Raw genomic sequence first — 21340 nt, 5'->3', positions numbered from 1 at the left:
TGGGTTCAAGACCTGCCTGAGCAACTTGGCGAGACCTCATCTCTACAATAAAAAAAAAAAAAAAAAAATTAGCCGGGTGTGGTAGCGCGCGCCTGTAGTTTCAGCTACTTGGAAGTCTGAAGCGGATGGATCACCGGAGCCCAGCAGGTCGAGGCTGCGGTGGCCGGGAGCCACCACTGCACTCCAGTCTGGGCGACAGAGTGAGACTCCAACTCAAAAAAAAAAAAGAAATTTTGTTAATAGTGATTGTAGTACTTTCATATTTGCAAAAGGTCTAGGAGAATCATTATCTTAATAGTTGTGTAGTTGGTGGTAACTACTGTTATTATTTCATCCTAAATCATTTTATTAATGAAATATTAATCTGATACGGATTTTGTGTATTTTCAAACTAGGTTAGTCATCTTATTTTTATGCTGCAGTCAGGTGGTGTCAAGTGCTATATTTGATTGAATTAAAGTATTAAAAATAAAGAATTATTTAAAAATTAAAATATTAAAATGCATTTTATAATAATTAAGCAACTGCAGTAATTAATAATAATGCTTAATTTGTGATAATGCTGAATATGTGTCTCATTTATTTTCATTTAAAGTTATATAATTGATAATATCTCTGATTTAAAGAATTACATTTAGTTGTATGGATTCTGTGTTAATTCCTTGAGAAGAGGCATTTTTTTCTTATTTGTCTTTGTATCCTCAGCATGTGGGGTGGTGTCTCATATAGGTCCCCAATGTGTATTGTTAGATGAACAAATTAGTGAAAGTTTTTTATTGTATTATGGGAATTATTGTATTATCCTTTTTTGTGCTTATTGATAGATAACTAGTGCATAATAATAAATAACTGAAGAATTTAGTTACTGATTTATTTATTCAACAACTATTTATTGAACATTCATTTTGTCTTGCTTAGTGTTAGTGAGCATACTGGAATACATAGATAATGAAAATAATTAGATATATATGAGTGTATATAGTATATATAAAAGAATATATATATATTCTTTTAATTTTAGGTGAAACCTGGAGATGACTTAGAAAGTGATCGATACTTAATCACAATTGAAGAGGCTAAAGTTGCAGGATCCATAGCTATTAAACAGGATGTCATTAAAGAAGCACCAGAGTTAAATTCAAGGACAATTATATCCACTGGCCGGTCTCTTGGATGTCAACCTGCTGGCTTAAAAAGGAAGTTTACTGTAAGTTTTTTTGTGGAAAATAATGCATTAACATATATTTATAAAATTGTTATAAAAAGTGAATTTTGAAGCTATTGTACTTTGTCATTAAAATGGCACTTCATAGTATACTTATGTAGAAAGGAAATACCTTAATTAAAAAAAACTCTTATTTTAAATGGATATATTTTAATTTAGCAAATTTTACATTTTGATTATTACTTTACCTCAGGCAAAGCACACACATTTTTTATTCTTTTTTTTTTCTTAGCCAGTTCATTTCACATTTTCTTCACAGGTAATAGTATAGCTAATCATTGTTTTAATATTTTTAGGGTTTTCAAGGACCACGTCAGATTCCAAAGAAATTGGTTATTACGGAAAATGGTGACTCAGATGCATCATTTGAGGCTAAGAAACCTGGCCCTACCTTTTTTCCTCCATTCTCTAGGACATCTCCTCTGTTTTCTACTGTTGGCGAGAAAGATATAAATAATATGCCAACAGACTCTGAGAACATTGTGACTTACAAGAACAGGGAGAGAAATGCCATGCCTTTTTCTTCAGTTGTTTCTACTCCATCCTTCAAGAATAACCCAGAAATGCTATGTGAAGGAAATTATTTTTGCACTCCTATCAATTCCGGAAGTGAGAATTCAGACTCTTTGCTGACCAGTGAGTCTGTGAAAAGAGGTACTCTAGCATCTCACTATTCAGGAATTTCACAAAACATCAGAAGCAAAGCACAGATATTAGCTCTTCTGAAGTCCCAATCAACTAATACATGTAAGGAGCTAAATTCTGAGATTACAGAACATTTTCCTCAAATACAACCACAAGGAAGTTTAAAACTTTCTACTCATCCAAAATGCCTAATTCAACAGGAAGAATGTGGTGAGGTGAAGAGCACAGAAAATGTACACTACCAGCCTCAACCAGAGAATACCATAAGAAATAAAAGCCGATGGGCCGCGTATTTATCCTCACCAAGTTCACCTATACATTCCATTATAGATGGCAATGATGTAGAAAGGAAACCTAAGACCCAGGAAGAGTATATAAATTTGAATTTAAAAGACCTTTTGGTTCAAAAAAGAATACAGAGCTTTGAAACATTTGCTGAAAAGGAGAAAAAGTATAATATAGACAAGCCAGTTGATAATAATGATCAATCCTGGAATCAGGAAGTAGAGTTAGAAATTCCTTCAATTTATGAAAGCAACAGCTTACAGGTTGCCAGTAGCAATAAAGAAAATGATGGTTTATTATTAGAATCTGACATTCAAGAACATAATAAAATACCTTATAATCAAAAGGACAAGGTTTGCATTAAAGGATCAGTTCTAATTAGGGAAAACGATCAGGAAGTGAATACATGTGGAACATCAGAAAAAGATTATAAACAACTGGTGTCGTTACTGCCAGAATCAGAACATTTTCAGATGATTGAATCTTCTCAAAGTAACAATTCTAGGATCTCTGATGACATCACAGACATGTTTTCTAAAAGTAATACTGATAATGAAAGTCTTAATAGTATTCATGAATCTCAATGTAATGTAACACCATTTTTGGAGGTAACTTTTAATCTGAGCAATTTTGAGACCAGTGATGCTGAGGAGGAATCACAGGGAAGCAACAAAATTTTCCAGAATTCAGAGAGTTGGGTAAAGGACCTTTTGGTCAATGATGGCAATTCATGTGTTCAGAAGAGGTGTGAGAATATAAACGGTCAAGAAATTGGCAGTGGATGTTTGCCACTCTTAACATCTATTGGTGGTAAACCAACAGAGACATTTCCTATTAAAGAGACTCTGCCGTCACAGTTTTGTGATCAAACTTATGTGGGTTTTAACATGGAATCTTGTAAAGCTGAAAACACTGGAAAAGAAATAGAGGAGGAGTGTAGTGACACATTAAGCATTTTTGACTCATCTTTAGCGTGGACTAGTGAGGAATACATAGATAATAAAGAAGATGCTAATAAATCTAACCAACAAGACGGAATTAACTATGATCTTGCTTTACTCTTGAGTAAATCTAAAGGTATAAACACGAATTTACATATTACTCATATTCATAATCAGACTCCTGAAAACAATAACCTATTTTCAGAAGATGTTCAACATCAGTCTTTTATTTTGGAAAGTGACTTAGGCAGAGATGATGAACATGTTTTACCATTAGCCTCTAGCAGTGTCAACAGTATCCAACTATTAAATACCAATCAAAATTACTCTGAGTGTATTGCACTTGATCAATCAAATGCCCAAATTTCCAATTCCTTGTTTTATTCCCTAGGGAAAAAGCCTCTTATCTCTAAGGGCACAGAAGCATATATACCAGAATCTGAGGATTTGAGAAGGATTAGAGGTTTACCCCCTGACCATATTGAAGTTGAAATTGCCAGAAAAGGCAAACAATCCAGGAATAATCCTAGAAATTCTCCAGAACTTTCTGGATTAGTAAATAACATTTCCCTTTTAAAGTCACTGTCTGAACATAGTACGGCTTTAGACAGCTTGGAAACATTGAAAAAGAAAAATACCGTCTTTCAACAAGGAACTCAACAGAAATATGAGCCGGATAGCAGTCTTGAAGGTTAGAATGGCATGTCTGTTTTGGATTGTTTTCTTTACAGCTCAGAAGAGGTGATGCTTGCTCTGGCTGCTACGTTACAGAATTACATAATGTTTAACTAGTTAATACACACGTACTTGGTACAACCAGTTCTGATAGAGGATACTATAGTGAAAAGTCTCCTTCCTATCACAGTTCTTCAGTTCACTCCTCAGAATTAGCCATGGTTTCCTTCTAGGGCATTCTGTGCATACATAAGCATATATTGGCACATTTAAGCAAATATATAAAAACATTTATGTGTATAAACATTTATGTATGTATATTTGTATGTGCATGTGTCATAATCTGCTGTTTTTGGACTTGTGCTAGGAGATTTTTTTTTTAAAACATGAGTCCACATTGATTCCTCTAATTTCAGTGCTGTACCACAGGGTTCTTCTCTTTCCTACATTCCATAATTGTGTCTCTATACTCTCACAGTGTGAAAGGATTTTGATTCCCAGCATCAGTATATTTACTCACTTCTACAATATACACTTGTCACACCAATATTACTTCTATCAAAAAGCCCTTACAAATTTATAAAATTCATATATACTTCACAATTTTGTTTTTAGACTATATACTATTGAAAGTCTAGGGTTAGAATACTGGTTTAGAAATTACTTGAGTTACTTTTTCTTTTTTTTTTTGAGTTGGAGTCTCACTCTGTCACCCAGACTGGAGTGCAGTGGCCGCTCCCAGCCACCACAGCCACACAACCTGCTGGGCTCCGGCGATCCTTCTGCCTTAGCCTTCCAAGTAGCTGGAATTATAGGAGTGCGCTACCATGCCCAGCTTATTTTTTGATTTATTGTAGAGATGAGGTCTCGCCAAGTTTCCCAGGCGGATCTTGAACCCACGGGCTCAGGCAATCCACTCACCTCAGCCTCCCAAAGGCGTGGGATTACAGGCTGAGCCACCAAGCCCGGCTTGAGTTACTTTTTCATTAGCATGATTATGCTCTCGTTTTGTATAAATATAGTTAAGTTCATTGTTCATATTCTGTATGAGGGCTTTGTCTATCCTTGATTTATTTTTATTTCTGAAAATGTAATAGATTAACCAAGTTCAAAAGTCAAAGTCAAAGCTATATAAAAACATAGACTCAGATTCCTTTGTTATGCCTCCATGCCATTCCTACCCACCTGTTGCTCTAGGGAACCAGTATAGTATGCCATACCTATCTTTCTTTTAGTAGAAATAAATAGCTCTATATTTAAATTCTTATTTCTCCTTATTCAACATAAGGTACCATACTCATACTCTTTAGCACCTTGCTTGTTTTTACATAATAATATGTCCTGGAAATCGCATCATGTAAATTCATAGCAATCACAATTTTATTTGTTTATGACTCTATAATATTGTACTGTGCCATCATTTATTTAACCAGTCTCCTGTGTGTGGACATTTACATTGTTTCCAGTATTTTACTATATGGATGTTTTCATATTGTTGGGGATGTATCTTCAGGGGCAAATTACTTTTTTTTTTTTTTTTGAGTCGGAGTCTCACTCTGTCGCCCAGACTGGAGTGCAGTGGCATGTTCCCAGCCACTGCAGCCTTGACTTGCTGGGCTCTGGTAATCCTTCCACCTGAGCCTTCCAAGTAGCTGGAACTACAGGTGCATGCTACCACACCCGGCTAATTTTTTTGATTTATTGTAGAGATGAGGTCTTGCCAAGTTGCCCAGGTGGGTCTCGAATCTGCAGGCTCAGGCAATTCACTCACCTTGGCCTCCCAAAGCGCGGGATTACAGGTTGAGCCACCGAGCCCGGCCAGGCAAATTTCTAAAAGGATTGCTGGATATATAGTAAATAGATGTGTTAGATACTTCAATGTTTTCTCCATAGGAATTACACCATTTCTCACTCCTACCAGTAATGTACAAGAGTGGCTATTTCTCCACAGCCTTGCCAATAGAGTGTTTTACCAAGCTTTTGAGTTTTTGCCAATCTAATATGTGAGAAATGGAATTTTAGTGTCTTTAAAGTTTGTAATTTTATTACTATAAGTGAAATTGAGCATCTTTTCATATGTTTAAAAACACATCTTTTTCATATTTTTTTCCATGAACTGCCTCTTCTGTCTACCCTTTTGTCCTGTTTTTTAGTAGGTATTGGTTTTTTATTCTCCTTGATTTATGAGTCCTTTATATATTAGAGATATTAGCCTTTTGTGATATATGTTGCAAATATTTTCTTTAAATATATCATTGGTCTTTTGACTTTGCTTATGGAATATTGCCAACAGCATTGCCTTTTTAAGAAATGTAGTGATAAGTAATGTACACATATGAATGTAAATGAACAATGCACTCTGTGATACTCTCAAAAGAAAGATCAAATTTGAACTTTTATTTGAATATCTCAAGAGGGTCTTGAGAAAAACATGAATAAATGATTATACCTAGTAAAGTGATTTTTTGAAATGCAGTTAAGTTTGATGATAATTGTTATAGATTTTTAAAAATTAAAAATAAGTAAAAGGCTTTAATAAAAATCAGTATGGGTAGATATATCATGCCATATAAGAATATACATTTCTTTTTTTTTTTTTTGAGTTGGAGTCTCACTCTGTTGCCCAGACTGGAGTGCAGTGGCCACTCCTGGCCACCGCAGCCTCCACCTGCTGGGCTCGGGCGATTCTTCCACCTCAGCCTTCCGAGTAGCCAGAATTACAGGTGCGTGCTACCACGCCTGGCTAATTTTTTGATTTATTGTAGAGATGAGGTCTCGCCTGCCCAGGCGGGTCTTGAACTGGCGGGCTCAGGCAATCCACTCACCTCAGCCTCCCAAAGGCGCGGGATTACAGGCTGATCCACTGAGCCCAGCAGAATATACATTTCTAATATGAAGATTTAGGAACTATAGAATCTTGTTTTAGAAACCTATTCTTTTTCTCTCATCAAATTGAAAAGAATTACAATTTATTCTCATTATTTGCAGTAGTTATGTTCATTATTTGCAGAAGTCATTGCAAAGACAAAATTAGCAAATAATTAACATTGCTTCTAGGAGAATTAACAGGGGTCAGATCCTGCAAGCCTCTGGTCAGAACATTTTCATCAACTCATGAATACATAATCTTGTTTTATGTGTGTTTCTGTTTAAAGACACCTTATGTAATATACATATTTTATTTTGTTGATTCATTAACATTGAACTTAAAACCAACAGCACTATAACTCCAGTCTGGATAAAGCTTACTAACACATGCTTTTTCTCCACGAGGAATATCACAGGCTTCTTGTACTTAGGAACCTAGACATCACTATTCTTAAGGAACATTTTAAATAGTGAAATCACCAACAAAAAGCACAAAAATGTGGCACTAAATAGACCATGAAAAAGACAGTTGTTCCCGTATAAGTGAGAACATGCACTTCAGGCAATTTTTGCTGCTCTATGCATATCTGCAAATGACTCTAACAGCACAGCAAATATTGATTTGGGAGTTACAAATAAACTGTAGAGAGTAGGCAGAATCCATGGATAATGAGAATCAACTATTTGTTTTTTGATATAAATGTATTTCTCTAAAAACGACTAAGTTGTCTTTCTTGAGACAATTTGTGAAAACTAAATATATTGGAATACAACAAAACATTTTATGGAGTTTAGTACAAAATCAGAGAAGAATAAATTTTACTAGCAACTTAGAATCTGTGAAAATGTTAAAAATATCTACAGTTTGCTAACGTTTTTGTGAGATGATTGCATATAGTCAGAAATGTTAATTTAGAATTTTATTCTAGAGCAGTAAAGGAAAACATCAATTTTCATCCAGCGTCTTTTAGCAATTCTTTTTAGAAATAACATCAAGTTCCAGAATAATTTTACTTTCATTTAATTCATTCTGAATTTTAACAGGAAAATAACAGAAACATAGCAATAGCCTAAAGATGAAGTTTATAACAGATATAGCTACTAGCCGGGCTCGGTGGCTCAGCCTGTAATCCCACGCTTGGGAGGCTGAGGTGAGTGGATTGCCTGAGCCCGTGGGTTCGAGACCCGCCTGGGCAACATGGTGAGATATCATCTCTACAATAAATCAAAAAATTATCCGGGTGTGGTAGCGCGTGCCTGTAGTTCCAGCTACTTGGAAGGCTGAGGTGGAAGGATCGCCGGAGCCCAGCAGGTGGAGGCTGCGGTGGCCAGGAGCATGCCACTGCACTCCAGTCTGGGTGACAGAATGAGACTTCAACTCAAAAACAAAAAACGAAAAAACCGCACAAAAACAGATATAGCTATGACTGTTTTTAAGAATATAGGATTTATTGAGAGGACGGAAAAACTCTCACAGTGGGTGGGGACCCAAGGGGGTTGCCCAACTATGACTTTTTTACAGTAATAATCACTTTAGAATTATAGTCTTGTGACTTTAGAAGAAATAGAGATTATTGAATATGCACTTGCTTTAAGAAAAAAACTTACTTTAAAATGAATACCTGATAAGGTGGTATGACTAGCCATCCTGTTCTCTGCTTTCCATTCTGCAGGGTTGCCAACTTTTCCGCCTCAGTTTTTGTATTTGTTCTGTCTTTCACTTGAAAACTTTTATTCTTGGCATAACTGGTGCTTTAGTCTAGCTTAAATTTTACTTCCCATATCCTGATCACCATGTCTCAAAGTTCTCTAATGTATCATCCTTTGATACGATACCATTTTGTATCACAATCTGAATATCTGGTTTAGTTATTTGTTTTTTGTGTCCCTTTTCATAGGATTTGTTTGTCCTGTTCACTGCTGTTTCCCCAGTATTTGGCAACACAGCATTTAGAAAATGTTGCTGAATGAATAAATTAATTTTTTTCTCAAGACATAATCAAAATGGATATGAGATAGACTAGAAATAGCATTAAGTGCTTTCCCCCCATTGGCACACAGCAGCAGTATAATGGTGGTCTTGACTTTCTTGTTCCCCCAAATTGGTCAATACTTCATTTTTAGCATTTTTCATATAGGTTATTAGCTACTGGCTTAATATGTATTTCTCAACTTGTATTCCAATGTTGACTTAGACAGTAACCAAAAAGGCATTCATTCTAAATATTTAAAAAAATTTTGTTTTTATTATTTTAATTTTTTTATTTTGAAGATGTGGGGTACAATTCAGGGTTAGGGATACAAATGTTCATTATGCAGGTACTCTTGTTGATGAGGTATGCCCCCTAAATATTTTAAAATTTTTCTTTTTTTTTTTGAGTTTGAGTCTCACTCTGTCACCCAGACTGGAGTGCAGTGGCCGCTCCCAGCCACCGCAGCCTCGACCTGCTGGGCTCCGGCGATCCTTCCGCCTCAGCCTTCCGAGTAGCCGGAATTACAGGCACGCGCTACCACGCCCGGCTGATTTTTTTTTTTAATTGTAGAGATGAGGTCTTGCTGTCCAGGCGGGTCTCGAACCCGCGGGCTCAGGCAATCCACTCACCCTAGCCTCCCAAAGCGCGGAATTACAGGCTGAGCCACCAAGTCCGGCTTATTTTAAAATTTTTATCATGAAAATGTTTCTATCTACACAGAGAGATGAATACAATAATTCTTCAAATACCCATCTCCAGACTAAATAATTACCAAGACTTTATTTTTCTTTTAGTTTTAGAAATAAGTTAAAAATTTTTTAGGGCACTACTATACATAGCAGTGAATAAAACCATTTGATTTTCTCCATTGCAGCTAGGAAAATATTTACTAGTACAGTAGTTTCACAAGCTATACCGAAGTCTCATCTGAACCAGGATTTTCAACAGGTACTTAAGAAAAATTTTTTTTAACAGTATTTTATTTTGAAATGATGTTCTTTAGTTTGTAATAGAACTATAGTAATACAAAGGGCTCCAAACTATCTTGGTTTATGACCCCTCTTGTGTCTCAGTAATTTTTTTCTTTTCTTTTTTTTTAGATTAGAAAAGAAAGTTTATTTAGAAAGTAGATCAGAGGAAAAAGGGTGGATTCTCAGTCATTTTTTTCATTGCATCCCATAGACAAAAGAAATACCTGACAGTTTCATGTATTAAGTAATTAGTAGTATTAAACAACCTAGTAAGTATTTATGTCCTAGTAATTTAGTAAGCATTTTCTTTAAAAAAAACCAAATTGGTATTGAAATGTGAACCCCTGTTGGACACTGGACAACTTTTCAAACCTTGGAGTAGATTATATAATACCACCTCACTTCCTATCCTTCATTGATTTTCTCATGATAATTGCTTTTTTTTTTCTTTTTTGAGTTGGAGTCTCACTCTGTCCCAGCCACTGCAGCCTTGACCTGCTGGGCTCCAGCGATCCTTCCGCCTCAGCCTTCCAAGTAGCTGGAACTACAGGCGCATGCTACCATGGCTAATTTTTTTGATTTATTGTAGAGATGAGGTTTCGCCAAGTTGCCCAGGTGGGTCTCGAATCCGTGGGCTCAGGCAGTCCACTCACCTCAGCCTCCCAAAGCATGGGATTACAGGCTGAGCCACCGAGCCCGGCTGATAATTGCTTTTTATCATAGCAATTTCTCAAAATCAAGCTTCACAAAGATATTTGTCAATGAAAGAAATGTAGTGAGATCTAATGTTAAAACTGAATTACCTTGAGTTAGTAGTTCATTCAGATGAACTACATCAAACAAATTGCACTGCTTCCTTAAGTTTAAAACCTCTTGTGGAGTTCCTGTGAGTTCACTGTGCCACCCCTAAGTACCTTGTTGCATAGTTTGGGAACCATGGTAGCAATATTAAAAAATATAAAAAATAATAGTACTAATTAAGATGAGTTGAAATTCCCAAATAAATCATATAGACGAGTATTTCTCAGTGGGGATGCTGTTAGCACTTTTGGAGGGACAGTTCTTTCATTACATGACACTATTCTTTCTATAGACATGTTTGGAAGAAAAGAAAGTTAATGTTTCATTTGCCCCCATTTTGTGTCTTACGTTATTACTGGTCCTTTTTTTTCTTTTAATTTTAATTTTTTCTTTTGCTTTTTTCACAGCAAAAAACAGTGAAGAAAAAAGAAAACTTACCCTACCTCTCAGAGGTAATTATTATTAACATTGCCAGCTTTTTGTGCATGCCTATTTTAAAAAGTATGGCGAGATTGATGTGTATAGTTTTATATTCTTTCTCCTTAATAACATATTGTATTATCTTGCATTATTAAAAACTCTCCTTAAACACACCTTTTAAAAATTACTTGCTGTCAGCCATGCTCAGTGGTTCATGCCTATAATCCCAGCACTTTGGGAGGCTGAGGTGAGAGGATTGCCTGAGTCCACAGATTCGAGACCAACTTGGCGAGACCTCATAGCAGGTCGAGGGTCGAGACTGCAGTGGCCATGAGCATGCCTCTGTCCTCTAGCCTGGACTACAGGGTGAGACTCCAACTAAAAAAAAAAAAAAAAAAAAGTTACTATTCCTTCCTATGACATTCTATGTGGACAAACAGTTCCCTATTTTGGGCATTTAGAGTATGTCCAGCATTTTTCTATTATAAATAACACTTTATTCAATTCTTTTGAAAATAAATCATTGTTTGCATTTTAAGTTTTTCCTTAGATTTTATTCCCAGAAGTGGAACTAATTGCTTGAAAGGCTGGGAACAAGTTTCTTGGGTTCTTGATATTGTCAAATCTAAAAATCTTAATGTTTTACAATTAAAATATTTATTTTACTTTATTTTTAACTAGTACTGTTAAGAGCTTTTTAAGTTCTTGCTAAGTTGATGCCGAGGTGGGAGGATTGCTTGAACCCAGGAGCTGGATAAATTCTTGCTGAGTAAAAATGCTGTTTTGTCTACATTTTAGTTTTTTTGTTTGTTTTTTAAGTCAGAGTCTCACTCTGTCACCCAGGCTGGAGTGTGTGGCACACTCACAGCCACGCAGCCTTGACATGCTGGGCTCAGGCGATCCTTCTACCTCAGCCTTATGAGTAGCTGGAACTACAGGTGCATGCCACCATGCCCATCTAATTTTTTAGAATTTATTGTAGACAAAAAGTCTTGCCGAGTTGCCCAGGTTGGTCTCAAGCCTCTGGGCTCAGGCAGTCCTCTCGCCTTGGCCTCCCAAAGTGCTGGGATTACAGGCGTGAGTCACTGCACCTGGCCTTAGTTTTTATCTCTTATTAGTGATAGAAATTTATAATTTTCTTTTGTAAATTACTATTGCCTTTTGGCTCATCTTATATTAATATTCTATTCCTAAGATGCTAAAAGAAAATGAAGTTGAATCAAGTGAACCACTTCAGTCTTTGCAGGTGAATTATCTTTTTAAAATATAAAGTAGCCAGAAATTATATTTGTATATTAAGGTATAGTATATAATTTTAAGTTTGTATTATATATTGTCAGTTTTCACATTCATTTGTAGTTCATTACTCATTTAGATGATCCTGCTGTCATTTATGTAAATATCTTGTATGATCAATATAGTTTGGTTAAATAACAATTTTTTTGTGTGATAAAACTAATTTTGAAAACTTATAAGCATTACCAAACCCACGAATTGTCATCAACAATTGTCCTTGCAGCTCTGTTCCCTAAAACAGAACAAAATATAACAAAGACTTCTAGGTTATGGTGACTTGCCATTTTGACCCTTATATAATAAGATCAAATGTATAAAATCTTAAAAAACTAGTAATTGCATAATTTAGCTTAAAAATGATCGCATTCTTGGGTTTTTTTTCCATTTGAAAAAAATAAGATTTAAACTTTTGTTTTGTTTTTTAAGTTGGAGTCTCACTCTGTTGCTAAGGCTAGAGTGCAGTGGCATAGTTAAGGCTTATGCAGCCTCAGCCTTCTGGGCTCAGGTTATCCTTATGCCTCAGGCGTGCACTGCTATGCCTGACTAACTTTTTATTTTTTGTAGAGATGAGGTCTCACTATGTTACCCAAGCTGATCTCTAACTCCTGGGGCTCAAGCAATCCTACCTTGGCCTCCCAAAGTGCTGGGATTACAGGTGTGAGCCACTGCGACCAGCCAGATTTAAACTTTTTTTTTGAGTAGGCATCTCACTCTGTTGCCCAGGCTGGAGTGCTGTGGCGCACTCATGGCCACCACAGCCTCTGCCTACTGGGCTCTGGCGATCCTTCTACCTCAGCCTTCCAAGTAGCTAGAACTACAGGCACGTACCACCATGCTCAGCTAATTTTTTTATTTATTGTGGAGATGAAGTCTCACCAAGTTGCCCAAGCTTGTCTCAAGCCCTTGGGCTCAGGCAGTCCTCTCACCTCCACCTCCCAAAGTGCTGGGATTACAAGCTTGAGCCACTATGCCCGGCAAGATATAAACTTTTTAAAGGACAGTTATCACAAAGTATAAGACTGCAGATAAATGCTGTCATTGATTTTCTCCCAGAATGTGTTGTACTTAAACATCACACATTAAAAACAAACAAACAAAACAACTGTTAAAGCCAGACGTGGTGATACGCACCTTTAATCCCACCTACTCCTTTGGCTGAGATGGGATTGCTTGAGCCTGGAGTTCAAGTCTAGCCTGGGCAACATAGTGAGACCCCCATCTTATTAACAACAACAATCTGTTGAAAGTCCACAGTAATGAAAAAGTTCTTACAACTTTTTGCAATGAATTTTATTTAAATCTGTTTGTAGCTTTAAAGTAGAAGTATATTTGCAGTTTTGTAAAGACTCTTTTTTATTACAACTCTCTGAAACAACCTTTTCATGTATGTTGTTGACAGAAGGAACTTTCACAATTTAGAGTGCTCTTTGAAGAAACTCTAAATGATGCCTCTGCCTTGTTTCTGTAGGTATAGTTAGCTATACATTGCAAAGGAGCTGTTCCAGGAGAGATACTATGCTAATTGATTTTGAAAACTCTATATTAGAAAATTCTAAAATATGAATTGAATATTTTCAAGACTGTTGGTTGGCAGTTGTGCTTACATACAGTGTTATTACACTACCTTACCATATATAGTGCTATTAAAGGAAAGTGACCTTTATTTGAAGAAATACACTATTTCTCTCTGTTGAGAAAGTATTTTCTCTACTTATTTCTTAAATATAAAAAAATTGCTTCTGTAAATGAATTCATTTCCTAAATCTGACCAACTTGTATACAAAATTATGGTTATTTGATTTATTACTTGATGAGCTTCAAATGACTAGTTGCTATTGTCAATATCATATGTTTTACGATTGCTAGAAGAGTATTCATTCTTTAAATAGACTGTTTTACTGTTTATAATTCTTCCTTTAATTTTTTTGCTAATTTTAAAAATAATCCACATTAACATAGTACTTGGTTTGATAGGTGATTTATTATGTATGCAACAATTTTTTCTAGTGTTAAAAGATTTAATTAAAAACTTAGAATCAGAATTTTCTAATATGTTGAGATTTTAAATTAATTATCATAGTGACTTATCTGCTAGGGCACCCCTTTGCCAGGGATAGCTTGTCGCCTGTATGTATAGAGAGAGGCAAGATGGAGACAGGAGGTATGTTTTCACAGGACAAACTTACCTTTAAGTTTTGCAAGTGGCTTCCCATGAGAATCTTGAACTACTTGCAAAAGTATTCTATCAAATAGATAACTAGATAACCTATTGATATTTTATCCTAGTTCTTTTCCTTGGGAAGTAAAGAAGAGACTGCTTTTCTAGCTGTTATTCCTAAACAAATAGAGGGACAAACCTGTGACCCTAAGGTAAAACTGGTGGAGAACATTGATTTTCTAACAAACTGTGTTTTCCTGCTGTTTTTTTTATTTTTTAAATAAGTATCAGCGTTTTCATAGGCAGAAGGTTAATGAGCATAATAAATGAGTCTGTTTTTAAGAACAAGAAGACTCTTTAATGACTGCTACTGCCATTTTGGTTTTGAACTTTCTCTAATGAGCTAATAATGCAGGATATGCAGTATCCATCCATACATAGGGTACAATAGGGGTTGGACACAAAACCAGGTAGAGTACAGTTAATGACTGTTCTGTGGAGAATAAAATGAACCTTATAGCCTTTAACTTATAGTCAACTTCACCACTTCTACTACTGACTAAGTATATAGAGGTATATATAACCTAACCTCTAAGTAGTGCTACCTACTCCACATCAAACACTGACAAAGACAATATCATATAAATGGTTGAGTTTAATAGGTAGCAATTCCACTCCTGAAACCCAAGACACCTCTGGAAGACATCTCCATGGAAGCACAGAAGACAGGGCACCTGTTTCCTTTTGGGGAATGTATATTACTCATCAAACAAAGCAGAAATAGGTAGCATCAACAGCTGAGACTTGGTTTTACTGCCCATGTGTATGTTTTTAAATTTAGAAGACTATTTTCAACAAAATTCTTCATAAGGGGGCATTTACATTTGATTTTCTTTTCAAATGTGTGATTTAAAATCTTCATTTTGGGGCTGGGTATGGTGGCACAAGCCTATAATCCCAGCACTTTGGGAGGCTAGGTGAGAGGATTGCCTGAGCTAGGGGTTCGAGACCAGTCTGGGCAACTTGGTGAGACCTCGTCTTTACAGTAAAAAAAAGAAAAAGTCAGGCATGGTAGTGTGGGCCCATAGTTCCAGCTGCTTGGAAGACTGAGGCAGAAGGATTGCCTGAGTCCAGTAGGTCGAGCCTGGATTACAGAGTGAGACTCTGACTCAAAATAAATAAATAAATAAATAAATGAATAAATAAAATCTTCATTTTTGAATAAGAGTATATTATCCAGATTATATTCTAGTGTAATTTTGTTAATTTATCAGTTAGAAATAAATTAAGTCTTTATGTTCATTCCTTTATCTCTCTAGTAGCGCGTTTTGCATAGGCTTTGTTACCCTGTAAGGAGTAAAACTCCTAGAACCCTCAAGGGGGCAGCAGAGAAAGCCATTTGAACTTGAAAGCAGACCGAGTCTCAGGTGGTGAAAGAACCTCTCCAAGGTACATGTCTGCACTGGAATTATATCCTTGGGCCTTTGCTCTCAGAGCAGTAGGATACTAGATCTTTTTATTGAGAGGCAGAGAGCTCACCATCCATTTTGCAGTTAAGCCTGACAGTTTACAAAACTCCAAAGCAGAGAAAAATACTTCCTGCCTTCCTTCTCTTTCTTCCCTTTCTGTTATAGCATGTGTATCGATTGCTTCCTGTATGCCAAGTGCTGTGTTAAACACAGGTAATAACCAGATGAAGCAGAGGTGTGCCCTCAAGGAGCTTATAGTTCGGTCAGTTTGCAGATAGAGAGAAACTTCATTGTAGTGTGAAGTTGTAAGTTGATCATGTACAGTGTTGTATAATGTGGTGTATAATGTGTAGTTGTGTAAGACATACTGGAAGCATAGAGAAGGGAGCAACTAAATCTTTCTGGCATAATTAGCCATTATTATTATAATACTCATCCTTATGCTTGTGATTAAAAGAAAATCATACCTTTTTTTTGAGTTGGTGTCTCACTCTGCCGCCCAGGCTGGAGTGCAGTGGCACACTCACAGCCACCCCAGCATCGACCTGCTGGGCTCTGTTGATCCTTCTGCCTCACCCTTACAAGTAGCTGGAACTACAGGTGTGTGCTACCACACCTGGCTGATTTTTTTGATTTTTTTGTAGAGACGAGGTCTCACCAAGGTGCCTGGGGTAGTCTCGAATCCATGGACTCAGGCGATCTACTCACCTCAGCTTCCCAAAGTGCTGGGATTACAGGTTGAACCACTGAGCCCGGCCAATCATACCTTTTGATGTTAAACTTGAATACAGCTAAGTTGATGCATTTTGAATTAGTTACCTTTAACATATGTTTTAGTATAATAGGAATATTTCTTGATTTTCAGCATTAGTCCCTGGTAATTATTTACATTAGCTAATAATTCATGAAAATATTAATTATGTATTATATTCTCTGTAAATACATTGTGCACGTATATGTCAGTGTATACTTATGCCGTTCTTGTTTTTAATAATTTACCTGTAGCTTGTTGAGTTTCAAGGGCATCAGGTCAAAGGATCAGCTACTAGTGATGTAATGGTCAGAGGATACAGCTTACAGCTAGGATACAGTCAGTTTCCAGATGGCACTGAGCATGAGGACTTCATGACAGACACTTGTTTGACAACAGAGTTGCCTAGCCCTTGTGTGCAGAGTGACTTCTTGCAGGTAAAAATATTTTTGTAGTTGTATTTTGCCAAATCATTTTCTTTATAGCAATGCTAAATTTTATAAAGATAGTATAGTTAAATCTTTATACAATTATATGTTAAGAAGGAGTACAGTTAGATAGGAAGCATAACATCTAAAATACACCAGCCGGACTCGGTGGCTCAGCCTGTAATCCCGTGCCTTTGGGAGGCTGAGTTGAGTAGATTGCCTGAGCCCGCGAGTTCGAGACCCGCCTGGGCAACTTGGCGAGACCTCATCTCTACAATAAATCAAAAATGAGCGGGGCATGGTAGCGCATGCCTGTAATTCCGGCTACTCGGAAGGCTGAGGTGGAAGGATCACCGGAGCCCGGTAGGTAGAGGCTGCGGTGGTTGGGAGTGGCCACTGCACTCCAGTCTGGGTGACAGAGTGAAACTCCAACTCAAAAAAATAAAATAAAATAAAATAAAATAAAATAAACCTAAGACAGATAAGAATATTTTATTTGAAAGATTTACTACCTTTTTAGGATTGGAAATTTATTGGATTACTTTTCACTTCAGAGAAGATGATATTTGTGACAAAAGCAAATTGGCAGATTATACATAGAAAATACTGATCTGTTTAACAGTTAATAGATTTTTCTTTTTATGATATTTCCCCTCTCTAAGTATGACACTGAGTACCTCTTGTTGCTACCAAAGGCAAATTTCTGAGGATGAAAATAGAGGCTTATGAATGAGAATGATAAGCATGTATTTGAAATAATCTCTGTCAAAGAGTTTTAAAAAATATTTCCCTTCATATCCCATCCTTATCACCAAAAAAAGATAATTTCTCTTTTTATTAAAGCCTAATACACATACAAAATAAGCAAATTATGCAAAGTAAACGTATCCTTATAACTTCTACTACTTAAGAAATAGAGCGACCAGGCGTGGTGACTCACACCTGTAGTCCCAGCACTTTGGGAGGCTGAGGCAGGAGAATTGCTTTAGGTTAGGAGTTTGAGACCAGCCTGGGCAATATAGCAAAACCTCATCTCTAGGAAAAAATTTTAAAAATTACCCTCCCCCACTGCCGAGGCACTGCTGCACACTGACAATCCTCTGCTGGATTAATTTACCAGGCTGGCCCAGACCCCAAGGCCAGGCCTGTCTGCTCAGAGGCAGAGCTAAAAAACAGCTCCAGTTTCCAAGAGCGGCCACCTAAAGTGTTTGATTGCTCAGCCCTCTCCTGGTCCTACTGCAAGGAAATCAAAGGCTCACTTTGATTTGGAGAGGAGTACAAAATAAGGCTGTTTGCAAGGTGTTGAGACAGAATCGTCCAGGCAACCACAGGAAAAATGCCTCTCTGCATGCCACTAGCACTGGAGCACCTCCCTTTTCCACGGGGTGAATGTGGCAAGCAGAGAGCAGTTTGCTTTTGTAACCCAGAAGCAGAGTGGGGTGTTATTAATTTATCCCTGTGCCTGGGTCATAAAGGAGCCTTTGTGGTGGCTGTGAGATTTCTTATTGTGAAAGGAAGTTAGCAACAGCTGATGGATTACTTTAAATCTTTTGTGTGTTTTATGTGGGTCAGGATGAGAGGGAATAAGAATTAATCATGCACATTTGGCTGAAAGTTGCCCAGACATTCATTCATCTCTGCATTCTGTCTACACTTATTATTAATAATAATAGCTACCATTTAGTGGACTTCTATTGCATACCAGGTGCTATGCCATGCACTTCGCATATAGTATCTAATTTAGGCCTCACAGCTTCCCAGTGAGACAGATATTGTTCTCCCCATTTTACTGATAGTGAATCATGTTCAGGAAAGGACAGTGATTTGCCTAAAACCCACAGCCTATAAAAACAGGGCTTCCAAGCCAGAACTGTCTAACCCCATAGTCTAAGCTCTAAACTGTGAGGATCTCCTCCCTCCCTGTGTAGGTCTCTGTGCCTGACCTTGTTGAACTGTGTGCCAAAATAAATGTTTGATGAATGAAGTATTTCTGGAATGACACATAATAGATCCAGCTAGGTCTCTGGATATAATAGGGTAAGTTCCCCAAATGTGCACAGTAAGAGCAAGCCACATCCTGACAGGCAGCTCAGCTGGTGAGTCTTTGCCCAGCCACTTACTTGGTCACCAAGCCTGTGCAGGCTGGATGAAGGAACATTTGTGCTGCCTTCCTGGAGCCCAAGGTTTTGCAATGGAAACTGATAAGATACCTCTGAGACAGGGTTGGTGAAGGGGAGGGGGAGGGGAGAAAGGTTTGTCATGGAGATAACATCTGAGCTGGAGTATATAGCAGACAGAGTAGGGGAAGGGTACTCTTGGCAGTACTAACTTGTATACAAGATGGCAGAGGGCACCCCAGAAGGGCATGTTTCTACAGCAGGGGCTGTGGGAGCTCATGGGGTGGACTCTACTTTTAGAAATCACATAAGGCCGGGTGTGGTGGCTTACACCTGTAATCCCAGCACTTTGGGAGGTAGAGGCAGAGAAGATTACCAGAGCCCTCTGGTTCAAGACCAGCCTGGGCAACTTGATGAGACCTTATCTCTACAATAAATCAAAAAATTAGCTGGATGTGGTGGCACATGCCTATAAATCCAGCTACTTGGAGGGCTGAGGTAGAAAGATTGCCTGAGCTCATCAGTTCGAGGCTGCGGTGGCCATGAATGTACCACTGCACTCCAGTCTGGGCGACAGAGAGAGACTCTAACTCAAAAAAAAAAAAAAAAAAATCAGTCAAGCATGGTGGCGCATGCCTGTGGCTCCAGCTACTTGGAAGGCTAAGGTGGAAGAATCACCTGAGCACAGCAGGTCGAGGCTGTGGTGGCCACGCGCGTGCCACTGCACTCCAGCCTGGGCGACAGAGTGAGACTGACTCAAAACAAAATAAAATAAAATATAAATACATTTTTAAAAAGAAGTCATAAAAAATATGTGTTTTCTAGATATCTTTTAATCTACCCATCTTGTTCTTCGTTTTTTACATTTGCATATACATTTAGAACTAACTTAACAATTTTCATATATTCATACAAGCAATTGGGAATTTGATTGAAATTTCATTGTGTATATAGATTTTGGGGAGAATTAACATTTTCATATTATTGAAAAATTTTCAATATTGTAATAGTATATTTCTCTATTTATTTTGATCTTCTTTAATTTCCTTCAGTAATTGTTTTTTTTAAGTTGAGTTCCTATTACCTAGGCTGGGATGCAGTAGCATGATCACAGCTTACTGCAGCCTCGACCTCTTATGCTCAGGTGATCCTCCTTTTTTTTTTAATAGGAAAATGTAGTTTATTTAGAAAGCAAATTGGGGGGGGAGATAAAAAGATAGAGGGGGGGGATTCACCTCCCCAAGGTAGGGGAGGGGGCCAAAGCTGAGAAACATGGCAGCAGTAGCTCAGATGGCCACGTGGACACACCAGAGTTTAGCAAAGCAATAGCCGATCCTCCTTTCTCAGCTTCCTGAGTAGCTGGGACTATAGGCACATGCCAGCATGCCTGGCTAAATTTTTAATTTTTTATAGAGATGAGGTCTTGCTATGTTGCTTAGACTAGTTTCGAACTCCTGGCCTCAAGCAGTCTCCTCCTTCAGCCTCCTAAAGTGCTGGAATTACAGGTGTGAGCCACTGTGCCCAGCTTTACTTAGATTTTTAATGTTATATTTAAAAGTATTATTTTATTTTATTTCTTTTAGTTGGAGTCTGACTCTGTTGCCCAGGCTGGAGTCCAGTGGCACACTCACAGCCACCCCAGCTTTGACCAGCTGGGCTGTGGTGATCCTTCCACTTCAGACTTCCAAGTAGCCGGAACTACAGGTGCACTACCATGCCTGGCTAATTTTTTTTTTAAATTTAATGTAAAGATGAGGTCTCACCAAGCTGCTCGGACTGGTCTCGAACCCACGGGCTCAGGCAATCCACTCTCCTCAGCCTCCCAAAGTGCTGGGATTATAGGCTGAGCCACCGAGTCTGACCAAAAATATTCTTTTAATATTATATTTTAAAGTATTCTTTTAAATTTATTTAGCTAGAGATTTTTATCATATATCACACTGTTTTACTTTCTTGCCTTTCTATGAGCACAATTACTTCTTGTTCAATACTATATTATAGTGTAGTCTTTTGAAGACATTTAAATAGAAAAATTATTTAGACCATGTCTAATATTGGCAATACACTAACTCATACTTAAGTGATCATTATATATGAACAGTATGACTAATTTGCATATATTTGCACATGCACAGGCAATGATAACTATGCTACAACTGTTGCCTGTGCTATAGAGATGTAAAAGTGTCATCACTTTTAAAGTGCATGTCTGTTTCAGAAATGTTAAGATATTAAAATGTGAGTCATAAGAATGGACGAACCTGCCGGGCTCGGTGGCTCAGCCTGTAATCCCGCGCCTTTGGGAGGCTGAGGTGAG

At 37.4% G+C, this 21340-nt stretch overlaps 1 protein-coding gene across 1 annotated transcript in view; it reads left to right on the top strand.

Moving 5' to 3' along the window:
• Nucleotides 1–21340, top strand: part of ZGRF1 (zinc finger GRF-type containing 1) — a 101915-nt gene that overhangs the window by 14775 nt on the left and 65800 nt on the right. The window contains exons 5-10 of the mRNA XM_021714271.1: nt 1022–1207; nt 1522–3787; nt 9487–9560; nt 12000–12050; nt 14387–14470; nt 16733–16915. Of these exons, the coding sequence (XP_021569946.1) occupies nt 1022–1207; nt 1522–3787; nt 9487–9560; nt 12000–12050; nt 14387–14470; nt 16733–16915 (2844 nt within the window). The remainder of the gene's footprint in view (nt 1–1021; nt 1208–1521; nt 3788–9486; nt 9561–11999; nt 12051–14386; nt 14471–16732; nt 16916–21340) is intronic.

Source organism: Carlito syrichta, unplaced genomic scaffold, assembly GCF_000164805.1.
Source record: "Carlito syrichta isolate Samal-C Ts95f unplaced genomic scaffold, Tarsius_syrichta-2.0.1 Scaffold305556, whole genome shotgun sequence".
Classification (NCBI taxonomy): domain Eukaryota; kingdom Metazoa; phylum Chordata; class Mammalia; order Primates; family Tarsiidae; genus Carlito; species Carlito syrichta.
Note: the sequence above shows the minus strand (reverse complement) of the source record. Positions and strands in the feature narration are given on the sequence as shown.